This window comes from Hordeum vulgare, chromosome 1H (genome assembly GCF_904849725.1).
Source record: "Hordeum vulgare subsp. vulgare chromosome 1H, MorexV3_pseudomolecules_assembly, whole genome shotgun sequence".
NCBI classification, from domain to species: Eukaryota; Viridiplantae; Streptophyta; class Magnoliopsida; order Poales; family Poaceae; genus Hordeum; species Hordeum vulgare.
The window spans coordinates 355,544,735-355,567,710 of record NC_058518.1 but is presented as its reverse complement, the minus strand read 5'-3'; the positions used below and the strand labels follow the sequence as shown (position 1 = coordinate 355,567,710).

At 44.3% G+C, this 22,976-nt stretch overlaps 1 protein-coding gene and 2 long non-coding RNA genes across 4 annotated transcripts; 2 read left to right on the top strand and 1 right to left on the bottom strand.

Annotated features, from left to right (window-relative positions):
• Positions 1 to 3,259: 3,259 nt before the first annotated feature.
• Positions 3,260 to 4,562, top strand: LOC123436226. Its single transcript, XR_006627464.1, has 2 exons — positions 3,260 to 3,580; positions 3,674 to 4,562. It is a non-coding gene; the product is annotated as an uncharacterized LOC123436226 (long non-coding RNA).
• A 4-nt stretch (positions 4,563 to 4,566) lies between these two features.
• LOC123436210 lies at positions 4,567 to 9,172 on the top strand. 2 transcript variants are annotated; one of them, XR_006627453.1, is made up of 3 exons: positions 4,567 to 5,692; positions 5,786 to 6,091; positions 8,869 to 9,172. It is a non-coding gene; the product is annotated as an uncharacterized LOC123436210 (long non-coding RNA). The 2 variants fall into 2 exon arrangements; XR_006627447.1 differs by having other exon boundaries at positions 8,116 to 9,172.
• Positions 9,173 to 10,098: 926 nt separating this feature from the next.
• Positions 10,099 to 12,599, bottom strand: LOC123399174. The gene is made up of 3 exons (XM_045093610.1): positions 12,574 to 12,599; positions 12,195 to 12,316; positions 10,099 to 11,275 (listed from the first exon to the last, which is right to left on the bottom strand). Exons 1-3 carry the CDS (start codon positions 12,597 to 12,599, stop codon positions 10,716 to 10,718), a joined length of 708 nt encoding a protein of 235 aa, XP_044949545.1. The 3' UTR covers positions 10,099 to 10,715.
• Positions 12,600 to 22,976: the final 10,377 nt, after the last annotated feature.

Sequence of the window (22,976 nt, the reverse complement as noted above, 5' to 3'; positions counted from 1 at the left end):
ATAAGTGGAAGATGTGGTGCAATATAACAATCCCATCGAATGCCTTGATTTCCATCTCAATGAAATTACTTTTAACCAGCACCGAGGTACCAAACGAGAGATTCAGTTTTCCGGGTTCGTTTTTCAGAAAGCAAGGGTGCTCAAGGTAATGCGGTTTGACCTATATTTAGTGCACCGAAATGAATGGTTTGCTGATCAACAAAGGTGTCTACAGCTGAATGGAAAAGGCTTTGCAGAATCTGAAATTTAGTTTGGAACTTCAAATGCCATATTATTCGGAAGTCACCATATCAAGCTGATATATGACTTCTCGGTGGCGGATCCCTTCGCAAAAATATTGTATGACTCAGATTCTAAAGAAGATGAATTGGATTTCTAATATCAGTTTGAACCTTGTAATCTTTGAATTTGGGCCTCATAAAGCTGGAATTTGAACCTTGTAATATTTCTGGTATTTGTGATACAATGTTTGAAATGACATTGTATTCCTTTTTTGTTATGCAATATTGTTCTAATAAGTATATATGTTGTTGTTCCATAGACACATCATATAGATGAACATAGCATATCACATCTCATACGATTAAACTAAGGAACATGTCGGCAATGATTTCATTAATTGCTAACAATTGTTTACCAGCAACCATGTGCCCACAGCACAAGAACTTGTAAGGATGACTTGTGTGTGTTATTATAGGTCTTCCCACATGATTCTGACTGTTGACTTGTTTGTCAGATATCACACACACCTTCTTACGCTAAATCGTTTGTGCTCTGCTATATCATCTCACAAAGTTTATCTGGTTGAACTGTGTGCCCTCTATCGCACACATCTCGATCTGCATAGCGGCTTGTGTTATCCTGGCTAATCACAAACAGTTCATATGGAAGAATTGTATGCGATGTATCGCACACGCAAGTATCATCTGAATCATGCCTCATGGATCAACCATTGCACACAATTTTTGTCACTCGCTATAGAGCTAGAACTACACTGTTTGCGATTCATGGATCATACACAACTTGGACGAAGAGTCTTGGAGGCATGTGTCTTCATAGGACATTCCTGCTGTAGTAAAACATATGTATCTACTAACAAGTTCCTTAAGGTAAAACTCAACCATAGCATTAAGATATATTGGCACCCCTTCAATCCCCTATGTATCAATTCCCATGGTCGAGCGAGGTTTCAGTCACACCTGCCCCCATACACATAGACCTATCAACGTACAAGTAACTCTATGGTGTGATCCACGCACACGCACATATGTTGCGCACCAAAGGACAGTAACATAACCACAAACAACTCAAATCAATCATAGAAATTCACCAATTAACCCATAACACAACAATAATCTACTTGGACACAAATAAGATGCAAGAAATATTCATAAAATAATCATAACATCCAACACCATGTTCCAGTAGGGCATTCCAGCGGGTTGCTAGAGAGTGGACCGCTGATAATAGGTGAGAAAGGTGATGGAGATGTGAGTGAAGATGGTGACATTGATGAAGACGACAGTCAAGATGATGGTTCCCCCAACAGCACTCCGGCGCCACGAGGAGACAGGGGGAGAGAGGCTCCCCCTCCGGCTTCTTCCTCCATGCCCCCTAGATGGGGAGAGGTTCTTCGAGATTGGATCTCTTCTATCAGTCTCTTTGTTTTTCGGTACTATTTTCTCATCAAACACCATTTCTTAAATAGCTAGAGATCTATAACTCTGATTAGGCTGAAATTTTGAGGTTTTTTTTCATAATGTTATCTTTCTTGGAGCGAAAGAAGAGCTCCATGCGATTTATGAAGCAGCCACACGGCCCCATGGCGCGCCCAGTGGGTGGGAGCGCCCCTGATCGCGTGGGGCCTCGGACACCGTCTTGCGTTGATTCATTCGCCCGCAAATCACGTATATTCCAGAAAAATCAAATTAAATCACGAGGTTATTTTGACCTTCATATATACTGATTTTGGTAAAACCAAAAACATATCGAGAACAACAACTAACGCTGGATACTAGATTAATAGGTTATTTCAGAAAAATAATATAAGAGTGCACAAAAATCATATATAATTGATGTTAATATAACATCAATACTTCGAAAAGTATAGATATGTTAGAGACATATTAGTGAGACATGAATGAGGTTGAGTCAGCGATCGAAGTCGGAGAGCCAGATGTGCCAAGTACATGCTTGTCAGTTGACTAGTCGGCCGATGCAGTTACTCTGACTACCATCATTTTGGAGAACAAAGAGGAAAAGGAGATGGTGGATGCTGCCGATGATGGATCGGTTGAACCTCGGGATCTTGGCAATGCCGAAGCGATGGATTTGGTGGTTAGGGCGCCTGAGCCAAGTGACCATACACTGCCCTTGGAGGTTAACGATTAGAAGCCTCAAGGTTGCTGCCGCTCCAAACGCCTCAAGGCTCATCGCGGCTAGGATGTAGTGCTTGTTGGTATGTATGTAAGCTCGATTTACCCCCTCCCCCCATTTAAAATCGCACTCGATCCCGTTTGAACCGCTCAAATACCTAATAGGATATGCCTAAATTGAGTACCAAATCTAACTCAAGAGGTATATTTGATGCCTAGTGCGTGATGCGTAAATCGAATGCATGCATGATAAAATGATTTCATCAGGAAAAGAGGGCTTATTGGCCATTGATGAACACCTACTAGTGAGGTGATGAGGCAGGTGATTGACATCAATGCTCGTCGTCGAGATCTTGTGTTCGTCGACGCTGATGTGAGAGTGTAATGAAGGAAGAGTGAGGAGTGAGAGAAGGATGAGGGGAGTTATGGTTGGGATTTCAGAAGCAATGCAATGTCTCGAGCGTGGCTCCCCTCATGTAGCCTTCGATGCCCATGGGCAAATGTTGTGCTTGCCGCCGCTAACACGAGAGTGGAAAGAGGGGAGAGTGAGAGGTGAGAGAAGGACAAGGGAAGTTATGGCTGCTCTTTCTGAAGAAACACGGTATCTCGAACGTGGCTCCTCACGTGTAGACTCCGATGCCCACATGCCTCGAGTGGCGTTGCTAGGACCTGGTTGTGGAAAAACAGGCGATTTGAACGTTTATCCTCAGCCAAGCCCACAGTTGCTTTAAGGTTCGTACAAGCCGAGAATTTGATGCAAAATAGGCAACCAAACGGGTCAAAACTGCATCACGCGAATCTCGTTAGACCTAATCTCTACTACTAAAGGAGAATATGTTGTTGTGATGGTTCAACCTCCTTCGATCCCCCACCACCACCATCCTTCGTACGACAACTCACCTCCCCTTCGTACGACCGAGAAACCATCCCACCTCCGTTTCCCTGTTCCACCTCGTATTTTTTTTCTCGTTCCACCCACGGCTGCCGCATCCCCTACCACAACCCCCTCCCCCCAAAACCGTACTTTCTTATCCCTCTTCCCACGTCCCTCACCACCGCATCAACCTAGCATAGTCTCATCCTAAGAGAGTTTCTCCTGAGTGCAGATCTCCTCGGCGATGCCTCTCCCTAACGCTTACCACTGGTGGTTCTCTGCCTCCCATCCACGTGTTGCCCCACCTCGCAGTCCCACCGATATCTAGATGGTCGCAGCCTCCCTTATCCTCATGTCCACGACTCCATGATCTAGCTAGACTAATAGGACAATAACCATGTTCCTCTTTGGATATTGAATCTAGGTGGTAAGATTGACCAGGGGAAGCGTTGCTACGAAATGTGGATAAATCACGAAAGGCACAGATCTGCAGAGGAGCGGGCTCGGCGGGGAGGCGGCCTGTGACAACATAGGAGGAGCTTGACGCCTTAGAAGACGGGTCATGTCCAACATGCCGGCGCCAAGCGCACGGTGGCTGCGGAAGAGGAGAGGGGTGGTGGCGGCGCTACTAGGCTAGAGGTTCCGACAGGGAGGTGGTTCACGGGGGGTTTCAATCTGACAAGGTATTTCATGCTCTTCCTGCACTATGACATGGTTACTATGGCTCCCAGGTATGTTACCCAACTCCCTAATTTCACTTGTTCTTTTTTAATTAACTTACACACACGTCATGAAAAATCATGTTGATTAGTGCAGACAAATTCTTTTTTGCACATAGCTAAGCTTTTGAGTAGTATAGAAATAATCTTAATTCATGTTCATGTTCATGTTTCATTGGAGGCTGCAAAACTGGCTCCAACACCTGTGCTGCTAGCTGTCACTTGTCAATGACCAATGCAAAAATGAAAGGGAGACTTGTTGTAATTTGAAAGGTGCATGTGCTTGGACTGTTTTTTGTTTCTTCTTGTGACTTCTCAAGCTTGCCATATGTTATTGTTCTAACTACATCACACTTCTAAGTGAATAGCAGGAAAATAAGCTAGCAAAATAATACTGATTTGTTTGGATACTAATTGCTAACAATACACTTGCAAAATAAATAAATAATGTTTTGCCACATGTTTGCAAGCAGGAAAATAGTTCACGTGAAGAGTAACACCAGGGCGTTGGTATAAGTTGTGCCTGGAATATTTGGCAAGTCACTTCCGAAATTTAAATAGCAGTATTTACATGAGCAAAGGAAAAATAAGTTATATGGACTCCAAGGCCATCATTTCCGCCTTCTCAATTCTCATCTATCACCCACAGTTTTATGTTAGTTCGCAACTCTGTCGTCTTTTGGCATTGGAAAATATCGTGGGGAAATAATTCCTTTGAGTTGTCCCTGTGAGGTATGCATAATTGTGTCCAACTATCCATGTCACAATCATAATGTAACCTATCATTCAGTTAAGTCTGGATTTTAATTATAGCATGCCAATATTGGGTATAAATATAGAGATATAGTAAAGATCCATTCGTGCAGGTAGATAGCGTGGAAATTACTTGTGCTCCCAGTATCCTGTGAACCATAAATATACGTGGTTATGATCCATCAGGTAGTGTCAACACCATGATAAACATGCCCCTTACAAGATCTGTAGTATGGGTCAACATCTCATATGTTTAGATGGACTACACATAATGATTTGATAATTTACAGTTGTTAGGTGTCCCCCGCACTGACCATCCAACTCGTTTTTTAACTGTGTGCTGCTCTGCAAGAGGCACAGTCCAAGCGAAAGGTGTGATGCCCATCCCGTTCTAACTACTAAAGCAAGCGGCGGTGCCGGTTTTTCGATTTATGGTCCATAACTATGATATTTTTTTTGCAATTTACTCTCTTGACAACTTAGTATGCTTTTGTTGTGTGCTTCGATAAAGAACGGGATGACAATGAGTAATGAGTTCAGGTCATAACCAAGGAGGAGTACAAGTGAGCATAGTAAATCTCTACTATTAAAGGAGAATATGTCGTTGTGATGGTTCAACCTCCTTCAATCCCCCACCACCACCATCCTTCGTACGACAACCCACCTCCCCTCCCTACGACCGAGAAACCATCCCACCTCCGTTTCCCTGTTCCACCTCGTATTTTTTTTCTCGTTCCACCCAAGGCCGCCACATCCCCTCGCATGACCCCCTCCCCCTAAAACCGGTCTTTCTTCTCCCTCTTCCCACGTTCCTCGCCATCGCATCAACCCCGCGAAGCCTCATCCCGAGAGAGCCACTCCTAAGTGCAACTCTCCCCCGGCGATGCCTTTCCCCGACCTCTTACCAGTGGTTCTCATGTGCCTCCTATCCATGCGTTCCCGCACCTCGTAGTCCCATCGATGCCTAGCAGGTCGCAACCTCCCTTATCCTCATGTCCACGACTCCATGATCTAACCAAATGAATAGGACGATAACCATGTTCCTCTTTGGATCTTGGATCTAGGTGGTAAGATTGACCAGGGGAAGCGTTGCTACAAAAGGTGGATAAATCACAAAAGACACAGATCTGCAGAGGCGCGGGCTCGGTGGGGAGGCGACCTATGACAACATAGGAGGAGCTCGGGGCCTTGGAAGACGGGTCATGCCCAACATGTCGGCGTCAAGCGCACGGTGGCTGTGGAAGAGGGAGGGGTGGTGGCGGCCCTACTAGGCTAGAGGTGCCGACGGGGAGGTGGTTCACGGGGGGTTTTAATCTGACAAGGTGTTTCATGCTCTTCCTGCACTATGGCATGGTTACCACGGCACATAGGTATGTTAACCAGGTCCCTAATTTCTCTTATTATTTTTTCATTAACATACAAACACGTCATGAAAAATCATGTTGATTAGTGTAGACAAATTCTTTTTTGCACATAGCTAAGCTTTCGAGTAGTATAGAAAATCTTAATTCATGTTCATGTTCTTGTTTGTTTAGAGGCTGCAAACCAACGCATGTGCTGCTAGCTGTCACTTGTCAATGACCAATGCAAAAACAAAAGGGAGACTTGTTGTAATTTAAAACGTGCACGTGCTTGGACTGTTTTTTGTTTCTTCTTGCGACTACTGAAGCTTGGCATATGTTATTGTTCTAACTGCATCACACTTCTGAGTGAATAGCAGGAAAATACACTAGCAAACAAAGAATGATTTGTTTGGATACTAATTGCTAACAATACACTTGCAAAATAAATAAATAACGTTTTGCCACATGTTTGCAAGCAGGAAAATAGTTCACATGGAGAGTAACACCATGGCGTTGGTAGAAGTTGTGCGTGGAACATTTGGCAAGTCACTTCGAAAATTTAAATAGCAGTATTTACATGAGCAAAGGAAAAAAGAAGTTAAGAAAACCATATTCTCCCAGGTTGGGGCATATGGCCTCCATGGCCATCATTTTCGCCTTCTCAATTCTCATCTATCACGCACGTGTTTATGTTAGTTCGCAACTCTGTCATCTTTTGGCATGGAAAAATATCGTGGGGAAATAATTCCTTTGAGTTGTCCCTGTGAGGTATGCATCATTGTGTCCAACTATCCATGTCACAATCATAATGTAACCTATCATCCAGTTAAGTCTAGATTTTAATTATAGCATGCCAATATTGGGTATAAATATAGAGATAAAGTAAAGATCCATTCGGGCAGGTAGATATCGTGCAAATTACTTGTGCTCCCAATATAATGTGAACCATGAATATACGTGGTTATGATCCATCAGGTAGTGTCAACACCATGATAAACATGCCCCTTACAAGATCTGTAGTATGGGTCTACATCTCATATGTTTAGATGGGCTACACATAATGATTTGATAATTTACAGTTGTTAGGTGTCCCCCGCACTGACCGTGCAACCCTTTCTTTAATTGTCTGCTGCTCTGCACGGGGCACAGTCCAAGCGAAAGGTGTGCTGCCCACCCCGTTCCAACTACTAAAGCCAGCGGCAGTGGCGGTTTTTCGATTTAGGGCCCATAACTATGATGTTTTTTTTGCAATTTACTCTCTTGTCAACTTAGTATGCTTTTGCTGTGTGCTTTGAGAAAGAACGGGATGACAATGAGTAATGAGTTCAGGTCATAGCCAAGGAGGAGTACAAGTGTGCATAGTAAAACAATAGGGCAAATCACCACGATCATTTATTTTAACATCCTATTAGTCCAAAAGTGTTTGGAGAAAGATACACCTATACATGAACGTTACAAGTCCATGGAAATGCAGTGAAAAGCATCATAATTAAGTAACAGCTTATAATGTCAAAGGGGAGAACAGAGATAAATAATTGAGAGGGAAGACCAATTTTTTTATGGGATATTTGAAATAAAATTCACATATTAGGAAAAAGACCAGTTGAGGAAGGGTCGAAACAGGATAAATACAATCGATATTATTTTGTTGTTCCGTAGCAACGCACGGGTATTGAGCTAATGTTGTTGTACGTGGTAACTATACAAATGCGATAATTGGAGGCCTCACAATGTTGTTGTACTGTACGGATATTATTTTGGGGATGGGTCTTCTTCTACGTGGTAACTCTACTATGCGATAGTGTTGTTGTTTATACATCGAAAATGAGGGCACTTCGATGGCATCCACTATGTGGTTACTTTGTTGTAAGTTATATATAGGTCATATTTAGTGTCATCAGATTTGTACTTTATTTTGCTGATATGGAAGGCACCAAGAAAGCTATGGATTGTTAATGGAGAGCACATGATCCTCTGTGAATCCATAATACCTATTATTGCGCAAAACAACTGTGAAGTAAACATTCTTACCCTTGAAAGCTTACCAACAGTCCTTGAAATGATAAAGTTACCACGTCTATTGGAAGTTTTGTACCAGCAAACAGAACCGGATGGTGTCATATGTTTATAACGGTGATACTTCATCGCTAGGTAAGCCATACACGCTATTATTTTTTTCAACAGTAGTTCATGTGTGTCTATTTTATATTTGAGCATCATGACTCCTTAGTGTAGTTCATCAGTATATTTGTATGTTTACTCACTCATAGTGTTGGAGATGATTGTGATTTGATCATCATGGTTTACAGGAGAGTATCACAATGACCTATATTGAATAAGGATTTGAATTTATTAGTTTCAGTCAAGAATCACAACAAACATATCTACATCGAGGATAAGAGTGTCACCGAGCCCTGGCTAGAAATTATCCTAATTTGTGGCATCTGTTGCAATTTATCTAGAATTGTTTTTCATGAAAAAGTTCCTAATTATGAGGTAATCTTCAAGTGACCAGTGAGTTAACTAGCTAATTCCAACATTATCTTTATGTGAAGAATGCAGAGTGTATTGCTTTTCCTGTTGCGCCGTAGAGGAAAAAGAAAAATATGTAAATAATCTGTTTAAGTTTTGAGGGTCACCTGTTTTGTCATTTTATTCTATTATAGGGCATCTTACCAGCTTATCTTCTTGAAGTTAAAGACAGAAATAGATAGCATATTATCAACTGTAGCACTTGGATCAACTATATTATATCCAAACAGTTTTGTTTCATGAGTGACCATGCTACGGTCTGAATTTTGCAGGGAAACTGAAGAATTGTCAAAAGATTTACGTTCACGTGCTCTCCTCATAGTCGGAGCAAGGAACAAAGGAGTTTTTGGATGAAGCATTAGTATTATATCCAACATAATCCATCACAACTCCATATATAATTGTGTTGAGGAAGTCAAACTTTCCGTTTCATTTGACATGTATGTATATGCACACGTTTAGATTTAAGGTGCATACTTTATAGATGCACGCGTTTAGATTTAAGGTGCATACTTTATAGGACAATATTGTATGTATTTTTTAATTATCTCAAAGAAATCATTGGCAGTTTGTGCACTCCTTTTATTGCCGGTTAGCCAATTTTACTACTTGAGTGAAAAATTCTTGAGCCATCCCCATAAGTGATCACATATGTGAGTCCATTGTAATATTACACTCATATATCAACAACCAATGAATGAAATTACATTCTATATTTGGATCCAATAGTTCCCATGCAAAATTGAGCATTCTTTTCTAAGTACCAGATACTTCCTTCAAGTTATCTTTTTTTAATAGAGGAAGCAAGTTAAAATAGGTGCCCAATACAATCATAAGGCGAGATGACATACTTTCCAAAAGACGATAATGCTACAGAAAGAGTAGATGGAATGATACGCTTATAATTGCAAAAGGGGATGATGACTAAGGAGAGACATGACAAATTAGGAGGAAACAAGGTGGGAGACAAAATTAGTGTTTGTGGCTATATGAATTGAAACAAGTTGCAATTTTATTTGGATACATATTTCCACAATTGACTGATTAGCATGTTTTTTATTTTTTTTTGTTCTATGGTAACGTACGGGCAAACAACTAGTGCAAGCTATCAAATGCGTCTTTGATGACGTCCATTTTGATATTCCACGTTGGAGTTGCCCTAAGCCTATGTGCTATGTGCCGTGTACATTTTGTGGTGGTGTGTTGTGTGTCAGCAGTGTCAAGGCAAAAGCATGAGGAATCAGCATCCCTTCCGATGGGGTGATGATCCATCGCTTCGTGTGCCCTACATATGTATGTTGGCTGGTGAGCTGTCTGTGTTGAGTCAATGGAGGTCATGTACCTGGGGCAGTGTGGTTATACATGGACCATGATGCGTCATGTCAGGCTTTGCATTGCCTGTCACTCATGCCATTGCAATTTGTCATCGCTCTGCTCTGCTCCCTAGTATTGCCTCTGGTTCCTGCTTAGTGCTCACCATACAGAATTACAGACAGCTTGCCCGGAGAAATGTGAGGCCAGTAATCATACGCAAAGAGAGAAGAAGCCACTAATGTTGTTTTCTGGAAATAAAAGCCAGCTACTCAAATTCAGAGTTGCCTCTTTCATCTTCTCTTCTGAAGTAAGTACTGTTATAGAATACTAGGAGATCGAAGACTATCAGTCAAATGATAAAATCAGGTAGAGTAGTATATACTGCATGGAGAAGGCTTTGCAAATCCAGTCACCAACTGATGTTCAGAAAAGCCATGGAATTCTGTGGCGCTTTACATGGGTGTTTATGTATATTTCTACTGTACAGAGTATCTTTCTAACAGTTTTACAGAGTTTCTTTCTGACAGTTTGGAATCAAAACTTGTTGATGCTAACCCTACCCGATCAGCAAACTGATGTCATACGCATCAGGCTCTCAACCTACAGTACGAATCAGCAGACGCCATCGTCCCGTCGAGGACCTTCTGCTTCTCCTGGTTGAGCTCCCTGATGCCAGTACCCAAAACCTTCAGCTTTGGGGATCATGTTGTCAGATCGTCGTCCGGTTTGTAGGTTACCCCTCGATCTCTCTCGGTCTCAGTGTGCTGCAGACAAGGGGGGATATGGTCATGGAGTGGCTCTGCTCCTAGTATGCCCAACGACCTTGCGGTGTCATGCAATGGTCCAGCAGGGACGGGTTGGGCTCTGAGCATCCCCGACGCCACGGCGCGTAGCGTCCGACGGGCGTGTCGTCGTCTAAATCTACCGGCAGCATGCTCCGACCGCTCGGGGATCCCTCGCCGGCCTCGAGCTGCAGCGTGCTCTGGCTCGGGAAGCCGTCGCTCGCCTTCAGCTGCGGCGAGCTCTGGCTTAGGAAGCCCTGAGCGGCCTCCAGCTCCAGCGTGCTCTGACTCCGGAAGCCCTGACCGTGGCCGGCCTCCAGCTGCAGCGTGCTCTGACACAGGAAGCACTGGCCGGCCTCCAGCTGCAGCGTGCTCTGACACAGGTAGCACTTGCCGGCCTCTAGCTGCAGCGTGCTCTGACTCGGGAAGCCGCCCTCGCTCGTCACTAGCTGCGGCGAGCTCTGGCCCGGGAAGCCTTTGCCGGCCACTAGCTGCAGTGTGCTCCGGCCCAGGAAGCTCTCTGTCACCTTGGAGTCCGCCTCGAATGTCGCCATCGGATCGCTGTCCCTCATCTCCAGATTGGCTGGATTTTGATCAATCTTGTCAGAACATGTAGTTTGTGTTGCAACAGCAATACTCAAATCAAAGATTACTGAAGAATTAAACAGGGTCAGATTGAACAGAAGAGGAATGACACCAAGTTTAGTTAACCCATTTTTCCATCTAGATTCAGCGAACCACTTGAACTTTTCACCATGTCCAACAAGATAAACTTAAACAGCTACTGTACTTCCATTTGCTGATACAAAATATTCAGTTTCTTAGCTGGATTCTGGACATGGTTCACTTCATTGTCAGAAATTTGAAATTTGTGTTTCCACAGCATTCTTACTGATCAAACAGGAGACTACTGAAGAATCAAACATTACGATTGTGGCATTGTGCCAACATAAGCAAATATGTGTACCAACATAACCCAATTTTCCGTCTAGATTTCGTTGAACCATTTCAAAAAATTGCCACGCCGAATCCTGTAAACAGGTACTGCATCTGCATTTGCATTTGGATTTGCAGACACAAGGCATCCAATTTGTTGTCAGGGACAGCTTACTAAACGTGCCTAGATATGAACATTTAGCTATCAGAGATAGGCGTTTCTACATCGTTCCCATCAAAGTTTACAGATATACTCCTAGAAACCTTCCAGGCTCTGAAAGCAAACAAGATGGGGGCATTAACCAAGCCAACTTTCCGGCCCAGATTCAATCACCAACTGTCAACTCAACTAGAGGCATCTATCCCACGAAAATTTACAGATACAGCAACCTCCCATGCTGTGAAACATAACAGGGTAGGTGGGATTAAGCCGACTTCCCGTCCAGATTCAGTAACCAACTGTCAACTCAACTAGAGGTATCTAGCCTAAATGGCTGTCCAGATTCAGTAGTGAGCAATCAGTTGGTGCACTCGATCGCACCGGGAGCCGGGAGGAAGATGCTTACCGTCGAGACGGTCGTGCGGCCATGCGAAGTAGCCCCAGTCCCACCTCTCGAAGTCGTACTTGGGGCGCTGCAGCCTCACCAGCGGCTCTCGCACGGCGGCGGCGAAGCCGAGCTCCGGGCTCCTGCATTTCGAGTCGCGAACCAGACACCAAGAATCAATTAAACCAGTCCGAAACAGAGACACGTCGAGCAAGAAAGCGAGCAATCCTCGAATTAACAGAGCAGGGCAGGGAGGTGCAACAATGGCGGTCAGCGACCGCGAGAACGGAAACGAGCTCTGCAAGCATTGGCGCGCGCGGAAGAAACAGGAGCAAGATCGAGAGAAACGTTGGAGGACGGGACCAAGGAGGAGGAAAGAATGGAGAGAAGGGTGACTCGCCTGGGAAGCCCGACGCCTTCGTCCATCTCGATCTCCGCCCTGAAGATGCCGTCTCCGTTCCTGTGCTCGCCCCTCCTGGATGACGCCGACCTCGACATCGCCGGCGACATGCTGCCACCGCTGGCCCTCGCCATCGCCGGGGACATGGTGCCACCGCTGGCCCTCGCCATCGACGGCGACATGATGCCACCGCTGCTCATCTCTCGGAATGGCGCCCTCTCTCTCTCGTGCCTGGTGCGCAATCTCCTGCACCTGGAGTCGTGCGTGGGCGATGGGGCAGGTATGTATAGAAGCAGTTAGAGGAAGAGAGGGGAGGTGTTCGTGGAAAGAAGAAGAGGAAAAAGGGCGGAGGAAGGCAGGGGCGGGAGTTTGTTGGTTACGGCCGGCCGTTAGGCTTGTGGACCCTCTCGCTTCGCCTCTACGCCTCTACGGGCTTCCTTCGTGTGGCCCACCCTGTGACCGTGCCGTCTCATATGCACCATGTGTATAACTCGAGAGAACGATTTCAATCTCTCCTCTGTCGACTCATCCATTTTCTTTCTCCAGAGTACACCAAAAACATGTCGTTTGCTAAAAACAACAACAACCAAAAGCATGTCGTATTTTTCTTATAGAAGAAAGCAAAGTTTGATTACAAGAAACCTACAAATGATGCGAACATTATCGTAGTTACACCCACACCAACCTAGTCCATCTAGCCTATTCTCTCATAAACGTTAGGTGAATACTTTGCATTTACCTGATGCCCAATTTCATCAAATGCAGGTATTCGTAGCTGAACAGATTAGATCCTAGTTCGAAACACGCTTCCATTCCGTTTTATAAATAAAGCAATAACATAACAAAGTATAGAGTCGAACGATACAAGATGATGCATATATATCAACTTTGTCAAATACACACGCGACATTGCGCATGGCCAACCAAAGACATCATGAATGATGTGTCTCCATGAATGTCGTGAACCCACCGCTCTTCCACCATCGCATGTTGCATTGTTCAACAATTTTGAGCACGGGTGACAACTCGTGCAAAGAGCAGCGGTGAATATCCATAACCGAAAGCCCGTAGATCCATCGATATCTCGAGAACAACACTCTGTTCCCTCCGCCCACGGTGATGCTAACCATGTTGCCAAATACCGTCTGTGTATCTGCATCGACCACTAGGTTTACAACTGGTATCTCTAAGGCCTTGTTGGGTTCGTGTGGATTGAATCCCCTCGGGGATTCAATCCACTCACAGGTTGGGTGATCCCCAGCCCGTCAGCCAATTCCATAATTCCCTTCCTTCCCGAACCTCTTCAAATCCCTGCCACTTATGATCATTCACTTTATCTCTATCACATGGGGCCATTCAGATATAGAGTACCAGGCTCTACATAACAATCAAAGTTTGGTTCCTACAAGCATACAATGAAGTTGCTTTATCCATCACTAGTACAACAAGCATACAAAATTACATATGAACTCATAAATTAAACAATGAACTACAAGGGTTCACCAATGAACCTACCAATCACCAACTTCTAAACGCTCCAAAGGAATGTATCATCATTCTAACACTTATCATATCCATCTATGAACGAAATCAACAACCCTCTAGATTGTATTAAACTAACTCAAATGTAAACACTAGAGGGAAGATGAACCAACCGATACAACTGTCGAGTCATAAGGTACACCGTGATTACAAATGTGTCCTCCTTGAACAAAAGGAGTTCACAACAAGCATCCATCCAATGGACGACATCGTCACCGGATGCTCCAGGATGTACCTATAATTTACATATATTTCGCATTCAATAGGGGTAAAGAATATTTTGTTAGAAATATGCCCTAGAGGCAATAATAAAGTGGTTATTATTATATTTCCTAGTTCATGATAATTATCTATTATTCATGCTATAATTGTATTAACCGGAAACCGTAATACTTGTGTGAATATATAGATCACAACATGTCCCTAGTGAGCCTCTAGTTGGCTAGCTCGTTGATCAATAGATGATCATGGTTTCCTGATCATGGATATTGGATGTCATTGATAACGGGGTCACATCATTGGGGAATGATGTGATGGACGAGACCCAATCCTAAGCATAGCGCTAGATCGTGTTGTTCGTCTGCTAAAGCTTTTCTAATGTCAAGTATCATTTCCTTAGACCATGAGATTGTGCAACTCCCGGATACCGTAGGAGTGCTTTGGGTGTATCAAATGTCACAACGTAACTGGGTGATTATAAAGGTGCACTACAGGTATCTTCGAAAGTATCTGTTGGGTTGTACGAATTGAGACTGTGATTTGTCACTCCGTGTGATGGAGAGGTATCTCTGGGCCCACTCGGTAATCCATCATCATATTGAGCTCAGTGTGACTAAGGAGTTAGCCACGGGATGATGTGTTACGGAACGAGTAAAGAGACTTGTCGGTAACGAGATTGAACAAGGTATAGGGATACCGACGATCGTATCTTGGGCAAGTATCATGCCGGTAGACAAAGGGAATTGCATACAGGATTGATCGAATCCCCGACATCGTGGTTCATCCGATGAGATCATCGTGGAACATGTGAGAACCAACATGGATATCCAGACTCCGTTGTTAGTTATTGACCGGAGAGATGTGTCGGTCATGTCTGCATGCTTCCTGAACCCATAAGGTCTACACACTTAATGTTAGATGACGCTAGGGTTATAAGGAAATAGTGTACATGGTTACCGAAGGTTGTTAGGAGTCCCGAATGAGATCCCAGACGTCACGAAGAGTTCCGGAATGGTCCAGGGGTAAAGATTCATATATAGAAAGTGAGGATTTGGTTACTGAAGTGTTTCGGGCGACACCGGTAATGTACCGGGACCACCGGAAGGGTTCCGAGGTCCACCGGGAATGGCCACCAGCCCCAAACTACTACATGGGCCAAAAGTGGATGGGAACCAACCCCTAGGTTGGCTGGTACGCCACCACTAAGATCCCAAGGCACAGCAAGGGTAGGATGAGGCAAAACCCTCGCGTGGGGAGGCCACCTTGGGCCTCAAGTCCCACCCTAGGCCGCCTCCACCTTGGCCGCCGCCCCAAGGGCCATCTAGGGTTGCCGCACCCTTCGGGTGGGAAACCCTAAAGGTGGGCACCCTCCTCCCTCTCCTCCTTTATATAGTGAGGGTTTTGGGGCGGTTTTGAGACACAATTGCCTCTCTCCACGGCGCATCCCTACTCCTCCTCGTCCTCCGTAGTGCTTGGCGAAGCCCTGTCGGAGTGCCACGTAGCTCCATCATCACCACGCCGTCGTGCTGCCGGAGCTCTCCCTCAACCTCTCCTCCCTCCTTGCTGGATCAAGGAATTGGAGACGTCACCGGGCTGCACGTGTGTTGAACGCGGAGGCACCGTTGTTTGGCACATAGATCGGAATCCACCGCGATCTAAATCGCTGCGAGTATGACTCCATCAACCGCGTTCTAGCAACGCTTCCGCTTAGCGATCTTCAAATGTATGAAGATGGTCTACCCCTTTGCTCGTTGCTGGTTTCTCCATAGATAGATCCTTGCTTGATGTAGGAATTTATTTGAAATTACTACGTTCCCCAACAGTGGCATCCGAACCAAGGTTCTATGCGTAGATTCTATGCACGAGTAGAACACAAAGTTGTGGGCGCTGATTTTGTCAATTAGTTGCCATTACTAGTATTATCTTGATTCGGCGGCATCGTGGGGTGAAGCGGCTCGGACCGACTTTACACGTACTCTTACGTGAGACTGGTTCCACCGACCGACATGCACTTGTTGCATAAGGTGGCTAGCGGGTGTCTGTCTCTCCCACTTTAGTCGGATCAGATTTGATGAAGAGGGTCCTTATGAAGGGTAAATAGCATTGGCATATCAACGTTGTGGCTATCACGTGGGTAAGACGCGTTCTTGCTAGAAACCCTAACCAACCACGTAAAACTTGCAACAACCACTAGAGGACGTCTAACTTGTTTTTGTAGGGTATGCTATGTGATGTGATATGTCCAAAAGGATGTGATTTTACATATGTGATGTATGAGATTGATCATGTTCTTGTAATAGGATTCACGACTTGAATGTCGACGAGTATGAAAACCGGCAGGAGCCATATGAGTTGTATTAATTTATTGTATGAGATGCAATGCCATGTGATTACTTTACTTTATTGCTAAACGTTAGCTATAGTAGTAGAAGTAATAGTTGGCGTGATGACTTCATGGAGACACAATGATGGAGATCATGGTGTCATGCCGGTGACGATGATGATCATGGTGCCCCGAAGATGGAGATCAAAGGAGCAAGATAATATTGGCTATATCATGTCACTATATGATTGCATGTGATGTTTATCATGTTTTTCATCTTATTGGTTAGAGCGACGGTAGCAAAAATAAGATGATCTCTCATTAAAATTTCGAGATATGTATTCCCCTAAGTGTGCACCGTTGTGAAGGATCGTTGTCTCAAAGCACCACGTGATGATCGGGTGTGATAGATTCTAATGTTCGCATACAACGGGTGTAAGCTAGTTTACACACAAAAAAACCTTAGGTTGACTGGACGAGCCTAGCATGTACAGACATGGCCTCGAATACGGAAGACCAAAAGGTCGAACATGAGTCGTATGGTTGATACGATCAGCATGGAGATGCTCACCATCGAGGACTAGTCCATCTCACGTGATGATTGGACACGGGCTAGTCGACGTGGATCATGTAGCACTTTGTTAGAGCATATCTCTCCATATGTAGTTCTGGTAATTGATGACAATTTCTATGGACTAATGGTTGCCTTAAGTTATATTTATAGGATTTGTCCATAGGCACTTCTTGAAGTCCATCTGTTGGGTTCAAGGAGTTTATATGATGACCAAGGTGGTATTCAAGGTATTATCCAAAGAATGGTCATGGAGACACAAGGTTGATCAAGATCGTCAGGCAAAGAGTAAATCAAGATGATCAACACACAAAGCGTACAAGAAGTACCGAGAGGGATCAAGTGAACTCATGGTATGGTAAGCATTGTCCATAACGTGTTTGTGTACTAACCCATGGTCTTCATGAGAGTTCTATGTGGTGTTAGGTGTGTTTCCATGGGCTTGCGTCAAGAGGAATATCTCATACAACCCATGGAGGATTACGTCAAGTGGTGGAGGATGGTGGCAATGGACTTGTGAAGATATGCTGAAGAGCGGCTCACCCATAGTGTGTATGGGGGAGCAATCAACTAGTCTTCATCAAGCCAACACAAACAAAGAAAGGTGGTACATCTTGAAGAATCCAAGATCATCGTCATCTATATCAAGAGGACAAGGTGCAAGGTATAGGTTTGCCCTTGATAGGTTTTCTGTTTTAGGATAGATTGTCGTATTGTCAAAGGGGGCTCTCAAGTGAGTAGCTTGATTGTATCGTTCATTGAGAGATCAAACCATTTGCATCCTTGCATCATACTTCTTGGTTCTTGTTTGGTGTTTATCTTTGTGAGTCTCAGAGCTTATGGTCATCTTCGTTACAAGCTCGAGTTCATCAAAAACGGAATCCATATGCATCTTCTATGATGTTTTCGATGTTGGAAGTTTTTACCGGTCTTATTCGAAGAAGGGTTCTCACCATTTTCTTATGGGCATTTTATCACTTTCTTCTTATTGATATTTACATCAAGACTTTTTTAGCTCATGTTGTTAGCTATCAAACAAACTTGGTTTCGTTGAATTCGGAGTCCGTATGCCAAAGTTAAGGCAGTTTCTGTGGCGAGCAGTAGTACCGCTTGTGCCGAGCGGTAGTACCGCTCCGCCGGACTTTATTTACGCATCCTTTTTGCCTCGCCATGGCTGGTGAACCTACCGAGCGGTAGTACCACTCCCACGAGCGGTAGTACCGCTACGTCGGACTTTATTTGCGCATCCTTTTTGCCTCAGCATGGCTGATGAACCTACCGAGCGGTAGTACCGCTCCCATGAGCGATAGTACCGCTTTGCGGGCTGTGAAGCACAACGGTTGGTTTTTTCCCCACCTATAAAAGGGGATCTTCTTCCCCATTGAACCTTATCTCTTTAGCTCATGTTCTTCCCCCATTGTTGACCTTCTTCGAGCTTGCTAACTCTCAATCCCTCTAATGATTCTAGCTAGTTCTTGAGGGAAAAGAGAGAGGAGATCTAGATCCACATCTCCAGCAATCACTTTCTCCTCTATGTGAGGGGAACGCCTTGGATCTTGATCTTGGAGTTCTTTGTGAGCTCCTTGTTCTTCCTCTCATATTTCTCCATAGCTTTTGTTGTTGTGGGGGGATTTGAGTGTGAGGGACTTGTCCACTTCGTGTGTTCTTTCCATTGCATTTGGTGCATAGGTTTGAGTTCTCCACGGTGATACGTCGAAGTGAAGTTTGAGAAGCTTATTACCTTTTGGTACTTAGTACCCTAGAGATTGTTCTTCGTGGATGTTTTTGTGTCCTAGAAGCTTGGTGGTGTCTCGGAGCTCAATCATTGTGGAGTAAAGCTCCGGGCAAGCGTCGGGGTCTCCAATTAGGTTGTGGAGATTGATGAGGACATCAACACCATTGTTACACCCACAGCCCCAGCTTCTATACATACTGGACCAGTTACTAGAGCTCGTGCACGCCAATTGAATTACCAGGTAATTTTGTTTCTTGGGAATACTTCTAATGTTCATGAACATGTGATGGTGCCTAAGTTAGGTACTTTTGTTGTGCTCATGAATGAAGGACCTAGCATGGACAAGAAGGATATCCGTTGGAGCGGGATCAAACATGGAGAAGAAGGTGCACGCGTGGGAGAGAACAATGGAGCTTCCACTGGTGATTTTCACACTTTAAAGCCACCATAAGGAGAGCATGAAGGCTTTGGATGAAATATTCAAGACGTCACTTTATAAATTTCTTCCATAGGCTACTATAGGCGTTGCGCCACCTTATTTTTGGGCCAGGCCCATGTAATTTCAAAATACCATAATATAGGCTATTTTTAGAGTCCGTATGTGTGGGGAAGCCGAGTTTAGGGCTATTTTCGGACCCCTCCTCCAAGGGTCACGAAATTGCCTCTCTATTCCCTCATATATACAACCCTTAGGGCACCGTTTAGACTTGGGTTTTGTTTAGATTACAAGTTCGCCATAGCTGCAACTTCACGTTCTTCGTTTGTGTTCTACGACTAGACAAAGGCATCACAGAACCCCACCTTCATCAATAAATCTTTCCTCTTATATTCGCAATATCTTGATTGCATCTTAGTTTCTTGCTTGTTCTTCATTTGCGTGCAGGAAACAGACCTTCGTGGTCAGGTTGATCGTGCTCCAGCGTGGTCAATAACCTCTCAGAGTTGGTTTAGCGATTGCTAAGGCGCGACGTCCTCACACGTTCGTAGTCGGATCGTCAAAGTAGACTCTACCAAAACGATACTCACGATCTCATCGAAAGACAAGGACAACTTCACCTCTATCAAGTGGTATCAGATTTCCAGGTTGCTCGGTGAGATTTTACCAGTTATTCATAGTTAGATCGCATCTGTTCTTCATACCTATAGTCCACGTAAAAGCCATAAAAAATTAGGGTTAGATCATCATATCCAAACCAATCTGAGCCTTCGCATAGTCTTTTCAGTAGTTTGATTTGTTGAAATTGCGGTTACATCGTCGTGTCGAGTTTTTGGTCTTAGTGTCTAGTTCTTTAGAGTTTCGAGTTCTGTTCACAGGTTGTCACGCTGCCACCGCACCATCTTTCATCGCTGCCATATACCACCTCCACGCTACCATCATCGCTGCTGCCATATACCACCACCACGCTACCATTATCCTTGCTGCCATATACCACCACCATATATCCACCACAATCCTTTCCGCTTTAGGTTAACTTCGAGATCCTTTTGCTTTCGGTTTCGCGTTTCCTTACGTGAGTAGGTTTCGGGGAAAAAAATTCGAGAGCACTTTTTAGGCCAAAATTTCGAGGGGTGAATTTTTTCCCTATCGTTTTGTTAGGCTTTTTAGAGAGTTTTGAGACACTCGCCATCATAGTGATTTTTTTCGCAGTTTTTGGTCGTCGCAGCCCCGAATTTCTCCATAAATAAAAAAAATTGTCAAATTTTTTTCGTGCCTATCCTGTTTTTGGTGTTTGGGAAGAGTTTTGAGACACTCGCCATTATAGTGATTTTCTGGAGAAAAAGAGCGCAGAAAAAAGAGCGCAAAAAAAGAGGGAGAGAAAAAAAATCAGAGTGGCTCTTCCCTTGATTAGTACATGTCGTCGTGACTTCGTTGGTGTTCTAGACTCGCGTCTCTAGTACGGTCTAGCCTAGGACGAGCACGGTATCGTAGTTGAGCATCTTTTCAATTTTGCATCTCTGAACTGATTATTGCTGACCCTTCTTGCTACCATATTATAAGCCTTCCCAGCTCCACATACATCTACATCGTGTGTTTGACACCACCTGGCAATCGCTCTATCCAAGCTTTGAGAGTTTTGATTACACCGGTTGCCGATCGCCACCTGCTGCTGGGTGAGAATTGGTAAGAAATTGATATTTGCTTGACGGATTTGTGACACACCACCACCACCACCACCACTTCCTAGTAGTCGGTAGGTTCATATTCTTTTATGTTCCTATTGTTGCTAACCATGCTAGGATCACACGACGAGAAGATCGACTGGGAGAACCTAACCAACCAGGAGCTCCATGATAAATTTCAGCAAATGATGTCTGACCAGGTATAGGATTTCATGACCACCTTTGGAGAGGCCATGGACAAGCTTGAAGGTATGGAGAAGAAATTCGACACCAAGATGAACACCAAGTTCAATGAGGTGCTTGCCCGTTTACCACCACCAGTTGCAGCTGTTGTCCCTCTTCAACCACAACAACGACTACGAGCGCGACGCGTGCCTATCAGCCAAGTGCAGAATTTTGGTGTTGTTGCTCCTACTGCTGTTGGTGGTCCTGCTTCTACTCCTCCTGCTGCTACTACCGAGGTTTCTGCGGCTGGGAAGAATGAGGAGTATGATGATGATTATGATGGTGATTATGATGATGAGGGAGAGGTTGCTCCAGTTCAACACCAGGAACAACAACCACCCCGACAAGCCACCAGTCGTCCCCATGGATACAATCGCAACGGTAGGGATGCACCACACCCTCAGGTACGGGATCATGACCATGCCCCTAAACTTAAATTGAATATTCCTACTTTTGATGGTCGATATGTTACTGATATATATCTTACTTGGGAGTTAGAAACAGAGCAACGTTTTACATGCTTGCAATTTCCTGAAGATAGACGTGTTGTTGCTGATGTTTGTTCTTTCACTAGTTTTGCTTGTGTTTGGTGGTCTGAATATTATCGAATACATCATGCTAATATTCCAACTACTTGGCCTGCTTTGAAAACTTCTATGCGTACTCGTTGGTTTCCACCATATTATCAACGTGAATTACTTCAAAACTTGCAGCGTTTAAGACAAGGAAAAAAAAGTCTGTAGAAGAATATTATCAGGAATTACAAACTGGCATGATTAGGTGTGGTATTGTTGAGGACAATGAAGCTATGCTTGCACGTTTTATTGGTGGATTAAATAGAGATATTCACACTATTCTAGAATATAAGGATTATAACACTATCACTCGTTTATTCCATCTTGCTTGCAAAGCTGAATGTGAAGTGCAGGATCGACAAGCATTGGCGAGAACTAATTTTTCTGAAGGTCGCACTTCCTCATGGACGCCACGAACCACATCTACTTCCACACATCCTCCTGCATCATCACAACCCCCTTCAGCCGCCAATTCCACCAAAGATACCAGGAATCAGGCCCTTGCATCACCCTTCACCAAGAGCACACCTTCCGGCCCGCACAAAGCTCTTCTTCATCCATGTCATCCACACGTCAAACACATGAGGTTATTTGTCGTCGTTGCAAGGGTGGAGGTCATTATGCGAGATGCCCATCCAAGCGCGTGATGATTATTACTGAGGATGGTGGATATGATTCCGCCAGTGATTATGATGAGGAGACCCTGGCTCTTATTGCAAGTGAAGAACGGGGTGTTGATGATACTGAACAAGAGACACAATACATGGCTGCTGACTACTGATACGTCTCAAACGTATCTATAATTTTTGATGGTTTCACACTGTTATCTTGCCTTCTTTCTATGTTTTATGTACCTTTTGATATATTTTTGGGACTAACTTATTAATTTAGTGCCAAGTGCCAGTTCCTGTTTTTTCCGTGTTTTTGACTCTTTTCATATCTGATTTTGGAATGGAGTCCAAACGGAAGAAAAACCCCGAAATGATTTTTTCCCGAACGGAAGAAGTCCAGGGGGATTTTGGGCCAAGCCAGGTGGGCTCCAGGGAGCCCACAAGCCCCCACTCCGCCACCAAGGGGAGGCGGCGGTGGGCA

What these genes read in the sequence shown, in the direction of transcription:
- LOC123399174 (XM_045093610.1), bottom strand. Translation starts at nt 12,599, where the DNA reads ATGGACGAAGGCGTCGGGCTTCCCAG. An exon ending in GAAGGCGTCGGGCTTCCCAG is followed by an intron (nt 12,317 to 12,573) that starts GCGAGTCACCCT and finishes CTCGAAATGCAG; the next exon opens with GAGCCCGGAGCTCGGCTTCG. An exon ending in GCCGCACGACCGTCTCGACG is followed by an intron (nt 11,276 to 12,194) that starts GTAAGCATCTTC and finishes ATCAAAATCCAG; the next exon opens with CCAATCTGGAGATGAGGGAC.